Raw genomic sequence first — 15,047 nt, forward strand, 5'->3', positions numbered from 1 at the left:
GGGTCTTCCCAAGGAGTCTGCCCAGGCTCTGCCTTCCACCTGCTCCCGCAGCTGGGACTGGGGCTGGGGCTGGGGCTGGATCCCAGAACCTTGGTGGGAATTGCTCATTTCCATGGATTTCCAGCTGTCCCTGCCCCCCACCACCAGGTCTGTTGGCGTCTGTTTGTTTGTTGCTATTCAAAGGGGGAAAAGGACCAGAAGATGACGGTATTTATGGAAGGTCATTAGGAGCAAAGAGGGTCTAGACATGTATGGGAGGAAGAGGAACCCTGGCTTTAGGGCACAGAGAGAGCTAAGCATAAAAATGGAAAGGGGATCTTGAAATTTCAGCCGGGGTGGCAGGACCGCAGCGGGAAGCGGAGCTGTTGTGTTCTGTGCCCAGGGCCCTGGAGTCGGACGTGCAGTTTTGTTTTCTGTCCTCCGTGCTGACTCAGGCCACAGCTTTGGCAGGGTTTTCAACATCTCTGTTCCTCATTCTTCCTGGGAGTGGCCATCCTGATTGCTGCCTCTGTAGGATACTGGGCCAGCACGAGGGTTAGGGGAGCAGGGTTTCTACCTTGCTGTGCGCTTAGCTGCTGTTGTCCGTCAGCATTGTCATGGCCATGGTCAGCTAAGACGAAGCCTTCTCCAGGCGGCTGTTGCTCCCAGCTAGGGAGGCTTTGGGGAGGTCTGAGGAGAGGCGAGGCCAGGCCCGAGCTCTGGTTGCTCCCAGTGGGCCCTCTGGGGTCACTCATGCCCAGGGGACGTCCCTGGAGAGTGGCTGAGGATGGTCAGCGTTCTCGTTTTCATTGGTGAAGGGATGACCCTGGGGCTCACTTTGGCCATTTGTTCTTTAACCTTTAAGTCCTATGGGGCTAGTGCTCTGAATGGTTGAAAAGGCTCTGTCTGGGCCGGGGCATCTGGTCCCTGCTGTGCCACCAGCTGGATGGGAGACTGGAGGTCAGCTGCTCTGTAGGTTTGGGACGGAAAGAGGTAGAAGGTGCTAGAGTACCTGAGCTCTTCTGCATGAGGGGCAGGGGGTGGCCGTAGGAGCTGCTTCCCACTGAGGATCTCTGCAGGGGTACAGCCCTGGCCCCCGGCTCTCTATGAACGTTCCCCGGGATGCTCTCTGTAGGCCCTGTCTGCAAAGGAAGGACCCAGACTCCGGGATCCCTAAGGCTCAGTGTATTTCTCTACCCTCCGTGCTTTCATTTCCCACAGCCGCAGACACTGAAGAGCTGCCCACCATTAATTTTTTATTTAAAGAAATGACAAATAATTTAAAAAAATAAAAATTTTAACTTAAATTTTTCTATTTAAAAAAAAATCTTGTGTTATATTTACAGATGATGTGTAATCACTAGCTATTGACTCTGACTCTGTTCATCTAGCCTGTTGTGCAAAGCCAATGCTGAGCAAGGCTGATGAGCTCAGGACGAAGGTGTGCTGTCGCGCATTGAGTGTACGCTGTGGGCCTGGCCCTGTGCTCAGCCTTTTCCCACACATCGTCCCACGGACTCCTCACTCAGTCCTCTCTGGAAGATGTTCATACTCGCATCTTAGATGAGGAAGCTATACTCTGTGGAGTCAGCGAAGCTGTTCTGTGTCTCTCAGCTGGCACACTGGCTCAGGATGATAAGCGAATTAGTTACCTGTTGCTGCATCGCAACATAACCAGAAACTCGGTGGCTTCAGACAACACGCATTTATGATCCCAGCGCAGCTTCTGAGGGTCGGGAGTGCAGGCATGGCTGAGCGGGCTTCTCTGCTCAGCCCACTGCATGCACAGACCTGTGGTCAAGGCGTGGTCCGGGGCTGCTAGCTCGTCTGAGGGCAGAATGGCAGGGAGGAGGTCTACTTCTAAGCCCACGTGATTGGGGGTAGAACGTAGGCGTGTGTCCAACTGAGAGCCTTGGTTTCTTGCCAGCTGTTGGTCAGAAGCAGCTCTTAGTTGTTTTTGTTTGTTTGTTTTTTGTCATGCAAACCTTCCCAACATGGCTCCTTGTTTCCTCAAAGCCAGCAAGGGGGGGAAGTCTCCTCAGGAAACAGGGCTCGGTTACTTAATGTAACATCCCATCGCTCGCTGTGTTCTGTTGCCTCAAAGCGAGTCACAGGTCCCAGCTACCTTCCAGAGGAGGGAGTCCCAACAGGCGAGTAGACACCAGGAGAGGAGGATCATGGGAGCCCCCCAGAATCTGTCCACCACCGTAACCAGGGTGGAAGAGGCAACTTTATAAACCCGAGATAGAAGTATGAAAGGTATATGAGGTGAAGGAGGGATCCAAGTAAGTGGGGATGATCCCGGGAGGCTCTGAGTCGGGACTGACGTGAAGTGGGAGAAAGCTCACGCGGGCTGTGTGGATAGAGCAAAAGGGGGTGAGCAGAGTCCTGGGAAGCAGAGCGCGGATTGGCACCGCAGGGGCCGACACCCCAGTCCTGGGAGGTTGCGGCCGTGAGAAGACATAGCCTGGCCCTCGGAGAGGGAGCTACCCCCGACTCTAAAACCTTTCTCCGATGAACCGCCAAAATCGGAGAAATAAAATCCACTGTAGCATCTCCCAAGTACACATGTGTATGGAGCCTCACAAAGGGGGGTGAAGGTCATGAGTTCACCGACCCATTTCTCTTTTCTTAAAAAAAAGAAGTGTGGATATATTTTATAAACACTGCCTAAGCCTCACCACGGTTTGAGCGGCAGGAATGATGGCCCTGTGTTTTTCTCTCTGTGAACAGAAAGCGAAACTACCGATAGTGTGCCCAGTGATGAAGAGAGCGTGGAGGTAAGCATGGCGGCCACCGCTTGGCTCCAACAGATGCTGTGGGAAAGCGTGCCCCCCCACCACCACTTCGGGTTCCTTGCTGCTGGTTACGTTTCTCTATATCCGATCATGGGTTCTACCAGAAGAGTTTGTGTTGGTGGTGGGGGTGTCATCAAATAAACATAACATGAAAATTGACCATACTTTTGGATTTTGAATTCTACATTTAAGCTTTGGGGGCTGAATGGAAGGAGAGACAGTAAGGTGTTCCTTTTAGGAAAAGAGGCTATGACGGCAGGAAATGGAGACTGAAGTGAGGCCATTGTTGATATTGTTGATATTCTCACCACTGTACACATCCCGATTCACCGGCAGAACAGAAGGGCCGAGTGGCCAACATCAATGACTGGAAGTCACCGTCAGAAAGGGCTCAGCAAAAATATCTCCACCTGTACCTGGGGTCTCCTCCCTCGGCAGTCCGTGCCCAGAGGCTAGGTGTGTGTTCAGTCCGGATTCAGAGTCTCCTGCTTCCCATTCCCCTGCTCCAGGCTGAGCTTACACAATGGCAGGAAATGGCTCTAACTGCCTGCTTCGCGTCTGTGTTTGAGAGAGAAAGAGAGAGAGACTGACTGATGGTGGTTTCAGTTCATGATTTCCCGGTGTACTACACACTTCAAGTGGAGTCCAGGAACTCTGAAAAGACAGGAAGTGTAGCTGCTCACAGACATTCCAACCCTGTTTCTTCCAGGTCAGAAATTCCAGCTCCCCTGAGTGAAGTCACCCCTGAGATCCCCTGTTTGCTTGGCACATTGGAGCTCTAAATCCGCACCCGTTTGAACACAGTGGGAAGGCATTTGCCCTCTGAGTTCCTCCTCACTTCCCTTTCTCTGAAAGCACAGATTGACTCAAAAGACTGGACTAGGCCATGAGTGAGGAAGCAAGACTCTATGACAGACCAGCCAGGATGACCTAACACCTACCTCCTGATCAGGCTGGGGGGCCAGAGGAGAGGGGAACCAGAAACCAACTTGCTGCCTTGTTTTCCTGCCTTCATAGAACTGTTTGGCCTGTTTTTCTGGGAGGTAGCAAATGGGAATTGATAAAAAGGGAAGAGAAACCATTGTTTGGGATGTGAGCAGCTGGGTGTGGGTCTCGGTTGAGGGACGTCAAGTCGCTAAGCTTCTGTTCATTCCATGCCTCTTAAGAAACTCAGTTAACACACCAACATGTGGGCACAGGGGGCTTTTTTTTTTTTTTTTAAACCATTCGATAGAAGGCAAAGGAAAAAAATTCGTCTCTTGATTCTTTTCTTTGAAAGGGACGACCACACTGGCGGAAGAGGAACATTGAAGGCAAACAGTACCTCAGCAACATGGGGACACGAAGCACCTACCTGCTGCCCAGCATGGCGACCTTCGTGACTTCCAACAAACCTGACCTCCAGGTCACCATCAAAGAGGAGAGCTGTCCGGTGCCTTACAACAGCTCATGGCCCACTCTACCAGACCTCCCCCTCCCTCCCTCTGTGACCCCAGCACCCAGCAGCAGTCGGCCGGACCGGGAGACTCGGGCCAGTGTCATCAAGAAGACATCGGATATCACCCAGGCCCGTGTCAAGAGCTGTTAGGCCTTCGACTTCCCCCAGTGGTTGTTGGGATTTCTTGGCTTTGTTTTGTTGTTTGTTTGTATTTTATTTTTTTCCTCTCTGACGCCTATTTTAGACAAATCTAAGGGAAAAAGCCTTGACAATAGAACATTGATTGCTGTGTCCAACTCCAGTACTGGGGCTTCTCTTAACTCAGGACTCCAGCCCATTGGTAGACGCGTATCTCTAGAGCCTGCTGGATCTCCCAGGGCTGCTCCCTCAAGTTCAAGGACGTCATAGGACCAACACTCACACGGGCGGCGAGGTGCTGCATTGCCTGCGGTCAAGGCCAGCATGGTGGAGTGGATGCCTCAGAACGGATGAGAAAATGTGAACTAGCTGGAATTTTTTATTCTTGTGAATATGTACATAGGGCAGTACTAGCGACGCGGCCGTCTGCTTCTGCACCTTATCTTAAAGCACTTACAGATAGACCTTCTTCTTGTGACCTTGCTCTATTTCTCAGCACATTCAGCGCCCCCTCCCCCCTCCCCACCATGGCCCTTTGTCCCGCTTCCCGGCCCATCCAGTTCCTTTCCTCCCCTTCCTCCCCGCAAAGGCTGTGTTCCACATCCCTGAGGAGGAGGAGGAGAAGAAAAGGAGCTTCTCCACGGAGATCCCATTTTTAAGACTGCTTTAAAAGAAAAAAAAAAAAGAAAGAAAGAAAGAAAAAGAAAATCTAATCTGCTGTGCTTGAATGCCATGCGGTACAAAGGAAAACTATCATGGAGATATTATGCAAATTCCCAGATTTGAAGACAAAAATATTCTAATTCTAACCAGAGCAAGCTTTTTTATTTTTTATACAGGGGAATATTTTATTCAAGGTAAAATTCTAAAGAAAATATAATTGTTTTTTATCTTTTCTACAGCAAATTTATAATTTTAAGATTTCCTTTTCTTGTTTATCAGCAGTTGTTATTACATCCTTGTGGCACATTTTTTTTTTAATTTTGTAAAGGTGAAAAAGCTTTTATGAGCTCATGTAGCAATCAAATTATCCTGTGGATTGATAATAAATGAATATGATATATAGTTAAATTTTTAATGGGCATCATGCCTGACTTTGTCTGTGTCTGCTTGAGAGTACCACCATGGGAGAGGGGTGGCAAAGCGTCTGTGCTTCTTGGGGATCAAAACTTTCTCCCGTTTCAACCACAAGAAGCCCTGAAAGGCTCCTGACTCCGAAGATCAAATAGCCTCCTGTTTCGAGTGTTCGCCCTGAGCCAGGTGCTCGGCTGCACGTTTGGATGAGCTACCTTCTTCACTCATCAAGGTCATGTCCCAGATGGGGACTGAGCTCCATTTCACGTGGAAGAAATGGAGGCTTCAAATAAAAAATGCCTTTCCTCAAGGTTACCTGGGTAGTAAGAGTCAAGGGCGTGAGTGAAGGCCAAGTTTGGTGTGATTATGGAGGGAGTCCAAAGCCAACCCACTATATCCTCTACTGTGGGCACATTCCGCCCACCTCTGTGCTTTTCCTGTTCTTATCCATGGGCTTATATGTATGATGAAAACTTTGTGTTTATGTCCCATAGCAGGCCCACTAGCAAGATGTTTCCAGTAACAGGAAATACACGGTGGGCTTCTGGTCTACCTCAGTCTTCTTTCCAGGACCCAGGGCCCCAGAGAATCCGTCTTTGGTTCTTAGGGCATGCCTTTCTGCATGATAGAACTCCAGACTCCATCACCCTTTTGTCATCTCAAGGTGCATCCCTGACCTTGGGAGAACCACTGCACGAACCTCTCATGCGTCCATGATGTCTATAAAATCAGAAAACCAAGACTTACCTGCCCATCTACTCCTGGGCGTTGTGGAGGAGATTGCTAAGTTAATCTTTGAAAAGGTTCTTTCAGTGAAAGGACAGAGAGCTATTTTTAGGCTTTTCTCCATGTGTGGCTGCAGACATAATTAGTGGTCATAAAATTATCCAGCTCAGAACAGAAATTAACCGAAGCATTTTACTGGTTGATGTGTTGGGTTGAAATGCCACATCTTGATGGTTGACTGCTTCCATGAGGAACCCTTTTGTTGACTGTGTGTTTACCTCAATTTCATGGGGAAGCCTCACTTTCTTAGTGAAAAAAGCCCTGAAGAGGAAGGAGATGCTCCCAGCCTCTTAAGCCCTCTGTTCTTCAGTGAAGACCTGCTCTTCTCCCGAGTCCTAAATAAAGAAGCCCTGTTTCTTGTGACTTCTAAGTCCTCTTATTTAGTCATCCTGTTTTAAAATAAATTGAAAAAAATAATAGCAGAAAGTGGCCCTAAGCCACGTGGTCTGGCAGTCAGAGGGTTAAGGGTGGCTCCTCATCCCGAGCCCCCTTGCCCCTTCCGAAAGCAGAGGAACCAGCTCACATCCTGCCCCTTTCCGCAGCCCTGCAGTGCCCAGACGCCATCCTCGCTTGCGCCCTCCTCCTCTGTGGCTGGAACCACACTCGCAGAAGCATACCAGCTGAAGGAAAATTCAGGATTTGGAATGCACAGCTGAAGTACTAAAAAGATAATCATCTGCTGCATCATTTCTAGTGTTACTTGCCGGGAGAGTAGGAAGACAAGCTAGTTCTATGAAGCCCAGGGTTGACGTGAGGAAGAAAGGCAGATGAGATGAGGCATCTGAGGGATGCAACCCTCAGATCTTGTTGTTGTCAGTTAGAGGAAGTACTAGGGACACGTGCTTCATTTGGCCAGCGTCTGTGTGAGCTGATAGGCTTTTATGATAGGCGTGTGTGTGTGTGTGTGTGTGTGCGTGTGGGTGAGGATGTGTGTGTGTCAGTAGCAAGTTCAATGTTAGCAACCTTTGGGACAATCATCTCCATTCTCTGCAGCTGGCGCTCGGTTCTCTCCCCTGATAACAGGAGCTTGGTTTAGCTGTGAACTGTGAGTCCAGTGACAGCAACTTCCTCCCAGTCAGAAGGCTGAGAGAACCCAGCCCATCCTCGAACTGCAGAGGGCTTCCAGAACCCCATTTGCAAATATCTAAATAAATCCGTGCTCAAGCGTAGCATTTTTTCAATGTTTTGATGAAGTAGCTGGCCAAAGGAGGTGTTTAGTCTATTCAAATGTATTTATAGAGAAGAAGAAATACACATGGATAAGAAATACACACAAATCCACTGGACATCAAAACCCCCAAACGGTATCCATCCCTTTATCTTCACATCTAAAATATATTAAAACTATCAGGGACCCGCTCCTGAGATAAACATTTTAGGAATAAGGAAGATTATTAGGGATTCAGTCTCAGGATGCTGAATTTTAAAACTTGTGCTTTTGGAAATATTTTGAATGTGAATGAAAATGATGTTAAACCCCTGCGGCCTCCCTGCTGCCCTAAGCTGGGGAGAGGGACCATTAGACATTCCATTTGCTTGAGGCCATTCTTTGAACGTTGAATTCATTAGGTTTTTAAAAAGCCCTTGTTATTCTAGCTGTGGACAAACAGACCCAGATAAAAGGTGAGAATAAGAACCCCGCTCTTCTGCCAGATTTCTACTGAAGAAAGACAAAAAGCATGCTAGGAAGGTTTTCAAGGAGGTAGCCAAGATGGGTCCCTGGCATGCAATGCCAGATATCCGATGTCTCCGTACTAGTTTTGGTTTAGAAAGAAAACAGAAGCAGAAATCGATTTTGACCTGGTGGTGTTCAGCTACCTCAAGCTAAAATTCCACACAGTGGCATAACCAGGGCCAGGATGATCAGAGCCAGTGGGACCCGACCCACGACCAGCCAAGGGGGCCAGGAGCCAGCTCACCATCTGTTCCCAGGGCAGTGGACCCCTCCCCAAGAGCGTCACGGCCCGAGGGACTGTAAGCATCTCAGAGCGGCATCTCAGTCACATCTGCATCCCAACATGAGGAACAAGGTTGGCAGTCACCCCCCGAACCTTCTCTCCTTCCATGGGATCAGCCATCCGAGTATCAAGAGAACAGGGCTGGAATTCTTGGCTGCGCCCCTGGGGAATGTGGCCAGTTACAGACCAGGAAGTGCCAGGGGAAATGTTCCCTCCTGAGGCTGCCTGGTCTCGGCGTCCCAGCCGGCCCCTCTGGACACTGACCCTGGCCCCTGCCGCAGATCGGGGACCCCTAGCTGCGCTGTGGGGACAAATGAGGGTTTGTAGAGGTTTCCTCCTATGGCCACACCAGCAACAGGTGCAGGGGCTCCGGGTCTCTCCTCCTGAAAATAGTGCCAGGAAGGAAGGAAGTGGCCAGGCCTAATAGCTGGTTTTAGCAGAAATGTTAAGTCTGTCCAAGAACTTGAGTCATGCTGTGGAAGGATCAAGATGTAGGACATTTCAGAGTGCACACGGTCTGAAAAGCATTTTCTGGAGTCCTCTGACCAATTTCTTACCGAAAGAAGCTGCACTTGAACTTCTGTTGGTCTAAGCAAGCTGCTCTTTGGAGATTTGGTCCGTTTCTCTGGATCTGCTTGATAAACGCGTTGGAATAGAGAATGCTGGCTCCACGAGAGGTCCCATGCCGGGACCATGTAAGTGCCCCGCGGTGAACCCCTAACACACATGGTTGGAGAAACACCACCATCACACGCAGCAGTCTGCACAGCAAAAGCAGCTGATTTTAGTAACACGGCTGTTTTTGCAGGTGCAAAAAATTCCAGAGTGATTGCGCCTCTCGGTTTCAGTTTTGGTTGAGAAGAATGTTTTAAAATCTAAACACCCAAACACCCGTCCCCATGAATCATCAGGGAAAGAGAATACCCAAGATGTTCCATCTGCCGGGAGCCTGGGTCATAGATCAGAGAAGGCTTATACTCTCCAGATTCTCTCTAATGCACTAGTTCAAAGGTGCTGACATTCCCAATCGCCAAGTTATGTTTGAACCCACTGTCTGAAGTTTCAGGAGAACCGTGGCAGCTAAAGGGGGTGAGTTCCTTGGCATTAGGAAACTAATCTATCAGGAAATAGAAATGGCTTAGAAATAACATTGATAGGGGCACCTGGGTGGCTCGGTGGGTTAAAGCCTCTGCCTTTGGTTCAGGTCATGATCCCAAGGTTCTGGGATCGAGCCCCGCATCGGGCTCTCTGCTCGGCATGGAGCCTGCTTCCCCCCTGCCTGCCTCTCTGCCTACTTGTGATCTCTTTCAAATAAATAAATAAAATCTTAAAAAAAAAAAAAAAAGAAATAACACTGATAAATATCCTCTAGGGGTGGCTGGGTGGCTCAGTCATTTAAGCCTCCTGCTCTTGGTTGCAACTCAGGTCACGATCTCAGGGTCATGGGTTCGAGTCCCATGCAGGCTCCATGCTGGATGTGGAGGCTGGTTATAATTCTCTCCCTCTGCCCACACTTGGAAAAATAAAATAAAAATATTCTCTGGAGTTAACTCTTCTGACTCCCAAAGAGATTATGGACTTTGACTTCTCTTTTGTTCCCTGCAGGATCTCGTGCTATAAATTCTGCAGCACCTTTCTTCTCTGCGAAGTTGACGAATTGTAGTTTTAATGCAATTATGAAATACAGCAGAGATTTCATTTCCCAGGCTGAGCTCTGGCACATCCAGGGGATAGACACAGGAATCGTGGTAAAAGTGTGAAATACAGCTCAAAGCCTTTGCCCAAATCCCACCCGATGTGTTCAGGGATCACTTGTAACACCGCCATGATATGGGAAGGAAACCACAGGCTGGTTTCATAGATTCAACACCGTGTACAACGTTCCCACTCTTTCCCAGGGCTGTTCTCAGTGTTAGAGAACTGTATAGACATGAACAAAACCAAGTCCTTGTTCCAGTGGAGCTTAAATTCTAGGAGGGGTGGACATTCAACCCATAAATCATCTCCGAGTGACAATAAACTATGGAGAAAAATAAAGCTGGATAAGAGAGATAGGGAGTGAATGGGGGATATTTCAACTTTCATTTTAGAGCTTAAAGGGTCAGTTGAAATGATGGCAGTTGCAAAGGCCCGCAGTTAGTGGGAAAGAAGGAAAACTGTGTGTATCAGCAGGGTTCAGTTGCAGGAAACAGAAACCACTCCAGCTATTTTAAGCAGAAAAGCAGTGAACAGAGAGAAGCAGGTGTTTCTAGCATTGTGTGAAAGGCTGGAGGAGCCAACTTTCGGGCTGCTTCCACGTCTGCCATGGCTGTGAAGGTTGGCGATCAGGAGGCTGTCCCTGGAAACACATGGCTGTCCTAGAAATATAAGAATCAGGAAGTCCCTGTCACCCCATTCTGACTATCTCCTGGCACCCACTGAATTAGTGACCGGAAGCCCCAATGTCTCCACAGTCATGTTCGCCAAGGGTTACAGCCAAATCAGCAGGAAGGTGGATTTTGCTGCCATGCTGACTTCCGGTCTCATGCAAATGGATTTAATTAGTTGAACATCACTCACATTTAGAAGCCCAGATACAAAAAAGACTAGGAAACATGGTGCTAGATTTCCAGGCTCTCCACTAGAGAAAGGCATACTAGAAGGAATTGGGAATGGGTACTCAGTGCCTACTCAGGATATCTATGCACCTCGAAGAAGTCACTCTTTACTGAGAACACCAAAGAAAGTAGGAAATCCCAGGTAAGACTGTCCAGGGAATGGAGACTTCATCCTGTGTAGCCAGGGTATATGGAAAGGCAACATGGTGTAGTGGGAGGACGTTAGGTTTTTGAAATCAGATAAACCTAGGCTCAGCTCTCACTTATTAATGACTTTGGGCAATCTCCTAAGATCTATGAGAAGTGGCTTCTTTGTATATAAAATGGGGTATTAGCACCTCACTTGGAAGGATGTTGTAAGCATTAAGTAAGATGATGTTTTAAAAATACGGGGCATATTGCAGGCATTCAATTTGATCAACCATACAACTTGTATATAAAATAGCTAATATCCGTATTTTGGAGGGCTGATTCCAAATTACCCATTCTTTCCCAGACTTAGATTGATTCAAGGATTTGCCACTGAGGATCCCAGAGCTCAAATGCATGACCCCAGTTTCTACGTAGCTAAAATCAGTAGGTCTCATTTTTTTTGTTTGGTTGTTTTTTAAGATCCTGGACCATCCTTTCTGGGGACAAGCTAATTCTATTAGTGGCTTAGAAGGAGCTAAGAAAAGGGTCAGAACCTGCTGGTAGTTACTTTCATTTTTAACAACATAGACCCAACCAAATTTTTTAAATGCCTTATAAAACCACCAAGTGGAATTAAATAAACTTTTGATTATTGAGGTGGCTCTGACTGGCTTCATTTGGGTCAGTAGAATAATACCCATCCAACACAGACCAGTGTGCTCTGTATTTCCCACAAGATGCATGTGATGCTTGATGTTTGACTTAGCAATTTCAAAAGTAGGTATATTTCAACACACTTATAAAACAGCCTAATAAACAATTAAGCATTTGTGCTTTCTTGGTATATTCCTACCCTCTCCTGGAATATTATCCCACCTTGCGGATGGGACAAGGAAACTTATATGGCAGATGCTTTGTCAGAGCCCAAACATATACCAGGTAGGAGGGCAGGAGTACTGCCTTCCAGGGCCTCTTTTTGCCTGAATTGGTTAACACTGGGTCTGAGAAAGCTCTGGAAAAAGAGCTAGAAGAATATGTCAGAGACTAGATCCTGTGATGTGACCAGCTGGAGCCAAAAGGACTCTGAAAGTGGTAGGTGAACAGGTGAGCTGCTCTCAGTAGTGTCAAGACTATTGCTTGAGGCTATAAGGACACTTGGCCACGCTTGAGCAGTGCGTATCTCCCAAGGAGAGAATGGGTGAAGGTGTGGAAAGCTACCACCTGAGAACGCATCACCCTCCTTATTTCCTTAGCTAGTGGTTTGATGAGCTGTGGCCTGACCCTGAGTGGCAGATCAAGTAGAATGACAAGAACTACCCTAGAAAGGACAGAGGCAGGAGGCCAGGAGAAGCTCTCAGACATTCTGGAGTAGGATCACATCAGTGGAACATGTAGCAGCCATAACCAAGGAATGAGAATTTGGCTGAAAGTCACAAGGCCGTAGGGCTGGCAGCTGGCACAGGAAGCAGCAGCTCCAAGACTAAAAATGCCAGAAGTGTACTTAGTAGATTGGTACACAGAGCAGAGAACCTAAGATACTAGAGCCAGAGGGACCTCAAAAACTGGTGGTAGTAGTGGCAGGGGTTATGCTTCTGAAAGCCTTAGGTTGCATAGGCTGGACTTCCAAGTTTAGGACAGCTAGTCTATGTGGCATATGGCATCATTTGTATAAAGGCTGGGAAACATTGGGACATTCAGATTATAAATGAATAATAAAAACATTGTAGTGTGACCATAATGATGTAAAAGTGTCTTTCTTTCATTTCCTCAAGATTCTCAAGACTTCCCCTCTTGTCTTTTTCTTCACTTTCAGAACTGCAAGGACCACCACTGCTTCTCTGTGTGTCTGATTCTCTTCCAGAGGAATACTTCTCTTAGTGCTACATTGAAGACCCTACAGGGAATCAATACCACACACACAGGCTCTCTGAGGGAACTCTCTTGAAGGATGAGCTGCTTCCAGCAAAGGATAAATGGGGAAACTTCAACAAAAGCACTGATGGTGAACATTGAATGTATGTAATTGTGTAGCAAAGACCAAAACAAGGATGGGGACATGATCAAATAATAGTATGTAAACAGGATGGATTCTGGCCAAGGGGGAAGAATGGTAGAAGAAGGAAAAGAGAAGGGACAATTGTCGCATTCATTATTCATTCTCTTGTATTAGTCATTCTATCAATGATATTGATAGTTATGGGGTAAAAGTCCTATCAAACCACTTAAAATGGACAGATCAGACAGTAACAAGTTAAGAAAAAGATAGACCAAAAGTATTACAAAAGGCATAAGTCTAGAAGTATCCAAATATTCCTGCATCAAAACAACTATGACAAAATATCTTGATCCAATATTACAGCTGCTACAGACAGTATTTGTGTCTCTCCACAATTCATATGTTGAAGCCTCTTCCCCCAGTAGGATGCTATTGAGAAGTGGGGCCTTGGCAGGTGATTAGATCATGAGGGTAGAGCTCCCATGAATACTATTCATGCCCCGATGAGAGAGGCTCCAAAGAGCTTCCTCCTCCCTGCCGCCATGTGAGGACACAGCAAAACACAGCCATCTGGTGCCTTCATCTTGGATTTCCCTCCTCCAGAACTGTGAGAAATAAATTTCTGCTGTTTATAAGCCACTCAGTCTATAGTATTCTTGGTATAGCAGCCTGAATGGACTAAGGCAATGGCTCTGGAAATTACTCAGTTCAGGGATTTGGAGCAGAGGATGAGGAAATGTTCACACATGAGAATCTGAGGAGAGGAAAGTGTGTGTCTAGAAAGAAAACCGTGCTTTGTCTCATGGCTTTGATTTGGTTTTAGTTACCTGATTTCATCTATTTGGCATTTTATAAACATTTCAATAGTGTATGAGATTTTATGATGATAAAAGGAGAAAACGGGTTCAAAGGGGCTAAGAAGCACTCATCAAGGGAGTTTCCATATTTGGAGGAAAAGTGCAGCCACATGAAATCAAATCTCTTCATACAGACCTTAAATTCAACAGGAAAGAAAACCATCCATGATTCATGACTTCAGCATTAGAAGAAAGAATACCTCAAACTTCAAATTACCGATAAGTAGAGAAATGAACACCTATCCCAAGAGAGTTCCTATCACTTGTCACTATAAGCTGGGAACAGAGTGTAGGAGAAAAGAGATGTAAAATCTCTGGGGAAAAGAGTAAAGAGACACAGAAAGGAACTAATGAGAAAACTTAGGATCTTGTAGAAATGACATATAAATATGGCATGATGGCTCTGCTCCCCTACTGTCCACTAATGACATTTTGCTCCACTGCACTGACAGCTAAGGACCGAGAACATTCTTGAATTAGGAACTCTGTTACAAAACGCCCAGGAAAATTAAAAAAAAAAAAAATCAACCTAACTCTGTAAAGAGTTGCTATTAGAAGAACACAGAAAATGAGAATCACAGCAATTGAACTGATAAAAATTCTCCACCCCAAACCAATCACAAAGCAGAAGAAAACTGTACAGTAATGCTCTCTTACTTCAGTAAGGGAGATACTTAGGAAAACACCAAAATCATAAATTTAAAAATTAAGGCCATACATGGGTACAAAATATGAAGAAATGCAATAAGAGTTGATTGACTTTGGGAAATAAACTGAAGAAAAATACAAAAACTTTTCAAAAATGAAGAACAAATACAAAGTGCTCAAAAGAAAACAGATTTGGGTGTTGCATGATTTCAGCATTGGAGGAGGGCAGATAAGTAATCAAGAGAATGAAAATAAAATTAAGAAAGGTGTTGCCAGGGTTGAAGACAATGTGATTGAAATGGAAGACAGGCAAATAAGGTCCAACATACATACAGTAGCAGCTCTTGAAGAAGAAAAATAAAGCAATGAAACATAACTATAATTAAAGAAAACTCTCCAGAAATAAGGAAAACTGTAAATCAGTATTTGAAAAGGCTACTGCATATCTAGGAAAATTTATCTAGAAAGAGACATTTTGAGAGAGCTTCTAATAAACCATGAGATTTTTAAACACACACACACACACACACACACACACACACACGGACACACAATCCTCAAAGCCTGTATTAATATGCCTGTATTAATAATAGCATACCTCAAACTGGTGACTTAAAACAATGTAAATTTCTTTTTCTATGGTGCT

General features: G+C 46.3%; 1 protein-coding gene and 2 long non-coding RNA genes across 9 annotated transcripts in view; 2 read left to right on the forward strand and 1 right to left on the reverse strand.

Moving 5' to 3' along the window:
* Positions 1 to 5,424, forward strand: part of IRF2 (interferon regulatory factor 2) — an 82,134-nt gene extending 76,710 nt beyond the window's left edge. For 6 of the 7 annotated variants that reach the window (XM_032329309.1, XM_032329310.1, XM_032329311.1 and 3 more), the window contains 2 exons: positions 2,713 to 2,759; positions 4,057 to 5,424. In XM_032329309.1, coding sequence (XP_032185200.1) covers positions 2,713 to 2,759; positions 4,057 to 4,365 — 356 coding nt within the window. In that variant the 3' untranslated portion in view covers positions 4,366 to 5,424. Of the gene's footprint in view, positions 1 to 2,712; positions 2,760 to 3,486; positions 3,575 to 4,056 lie in introns of those variants that run through there. The other variant, XM_032329313.1, reaches the window with a different exon arrangement.
* LOC116581971 lies at positions 1,321 to 8,952 on the reverse strand. Its single transcript, XR_004282322.1, has 3 exons — positions 8,729 to 8,952; positions 3,194 to 3,335; positions 1,321 to 1,906 (listed from the first exon to the last, which is right to left on the reverse strand). It is a non-coding gene; the product is annotated as an uncharacterized LOC116581971 (long non-coding RNA).
* A 19-nt stretch (positions 8,953 to 8,971) lies between these two features.
* LOC116581972 lies at positions 8,972 to 14,765 on the forward strand. Its single transcript, XR_004282323.1, has 3 exons — positions 8,972 to 9,260; positions 9,777 to 10,910; positions 12,714 to 14,765. It is a non-coding gene; the product is annotated as an uncharacterized LOC116581972 (long non-coding RNA).
* The last annotated feature ends 282 nt before the right edge of the window (positions 14,766 to 15,047 follow it).

Source organism: Mustela erminea, chromosome 21, assembly GCF_009829155.1.
Source record: "Mustela erminea isolate mMusErm1 chromosome 21, mMusErm1.Pri, whole genome shotgun sequence".
Lineage (NCBI taxonomy): Eukaryota > Metazoa > Chordata > Mammalia > Carnivora > Mustelidae > Mustela > Mustela erminea.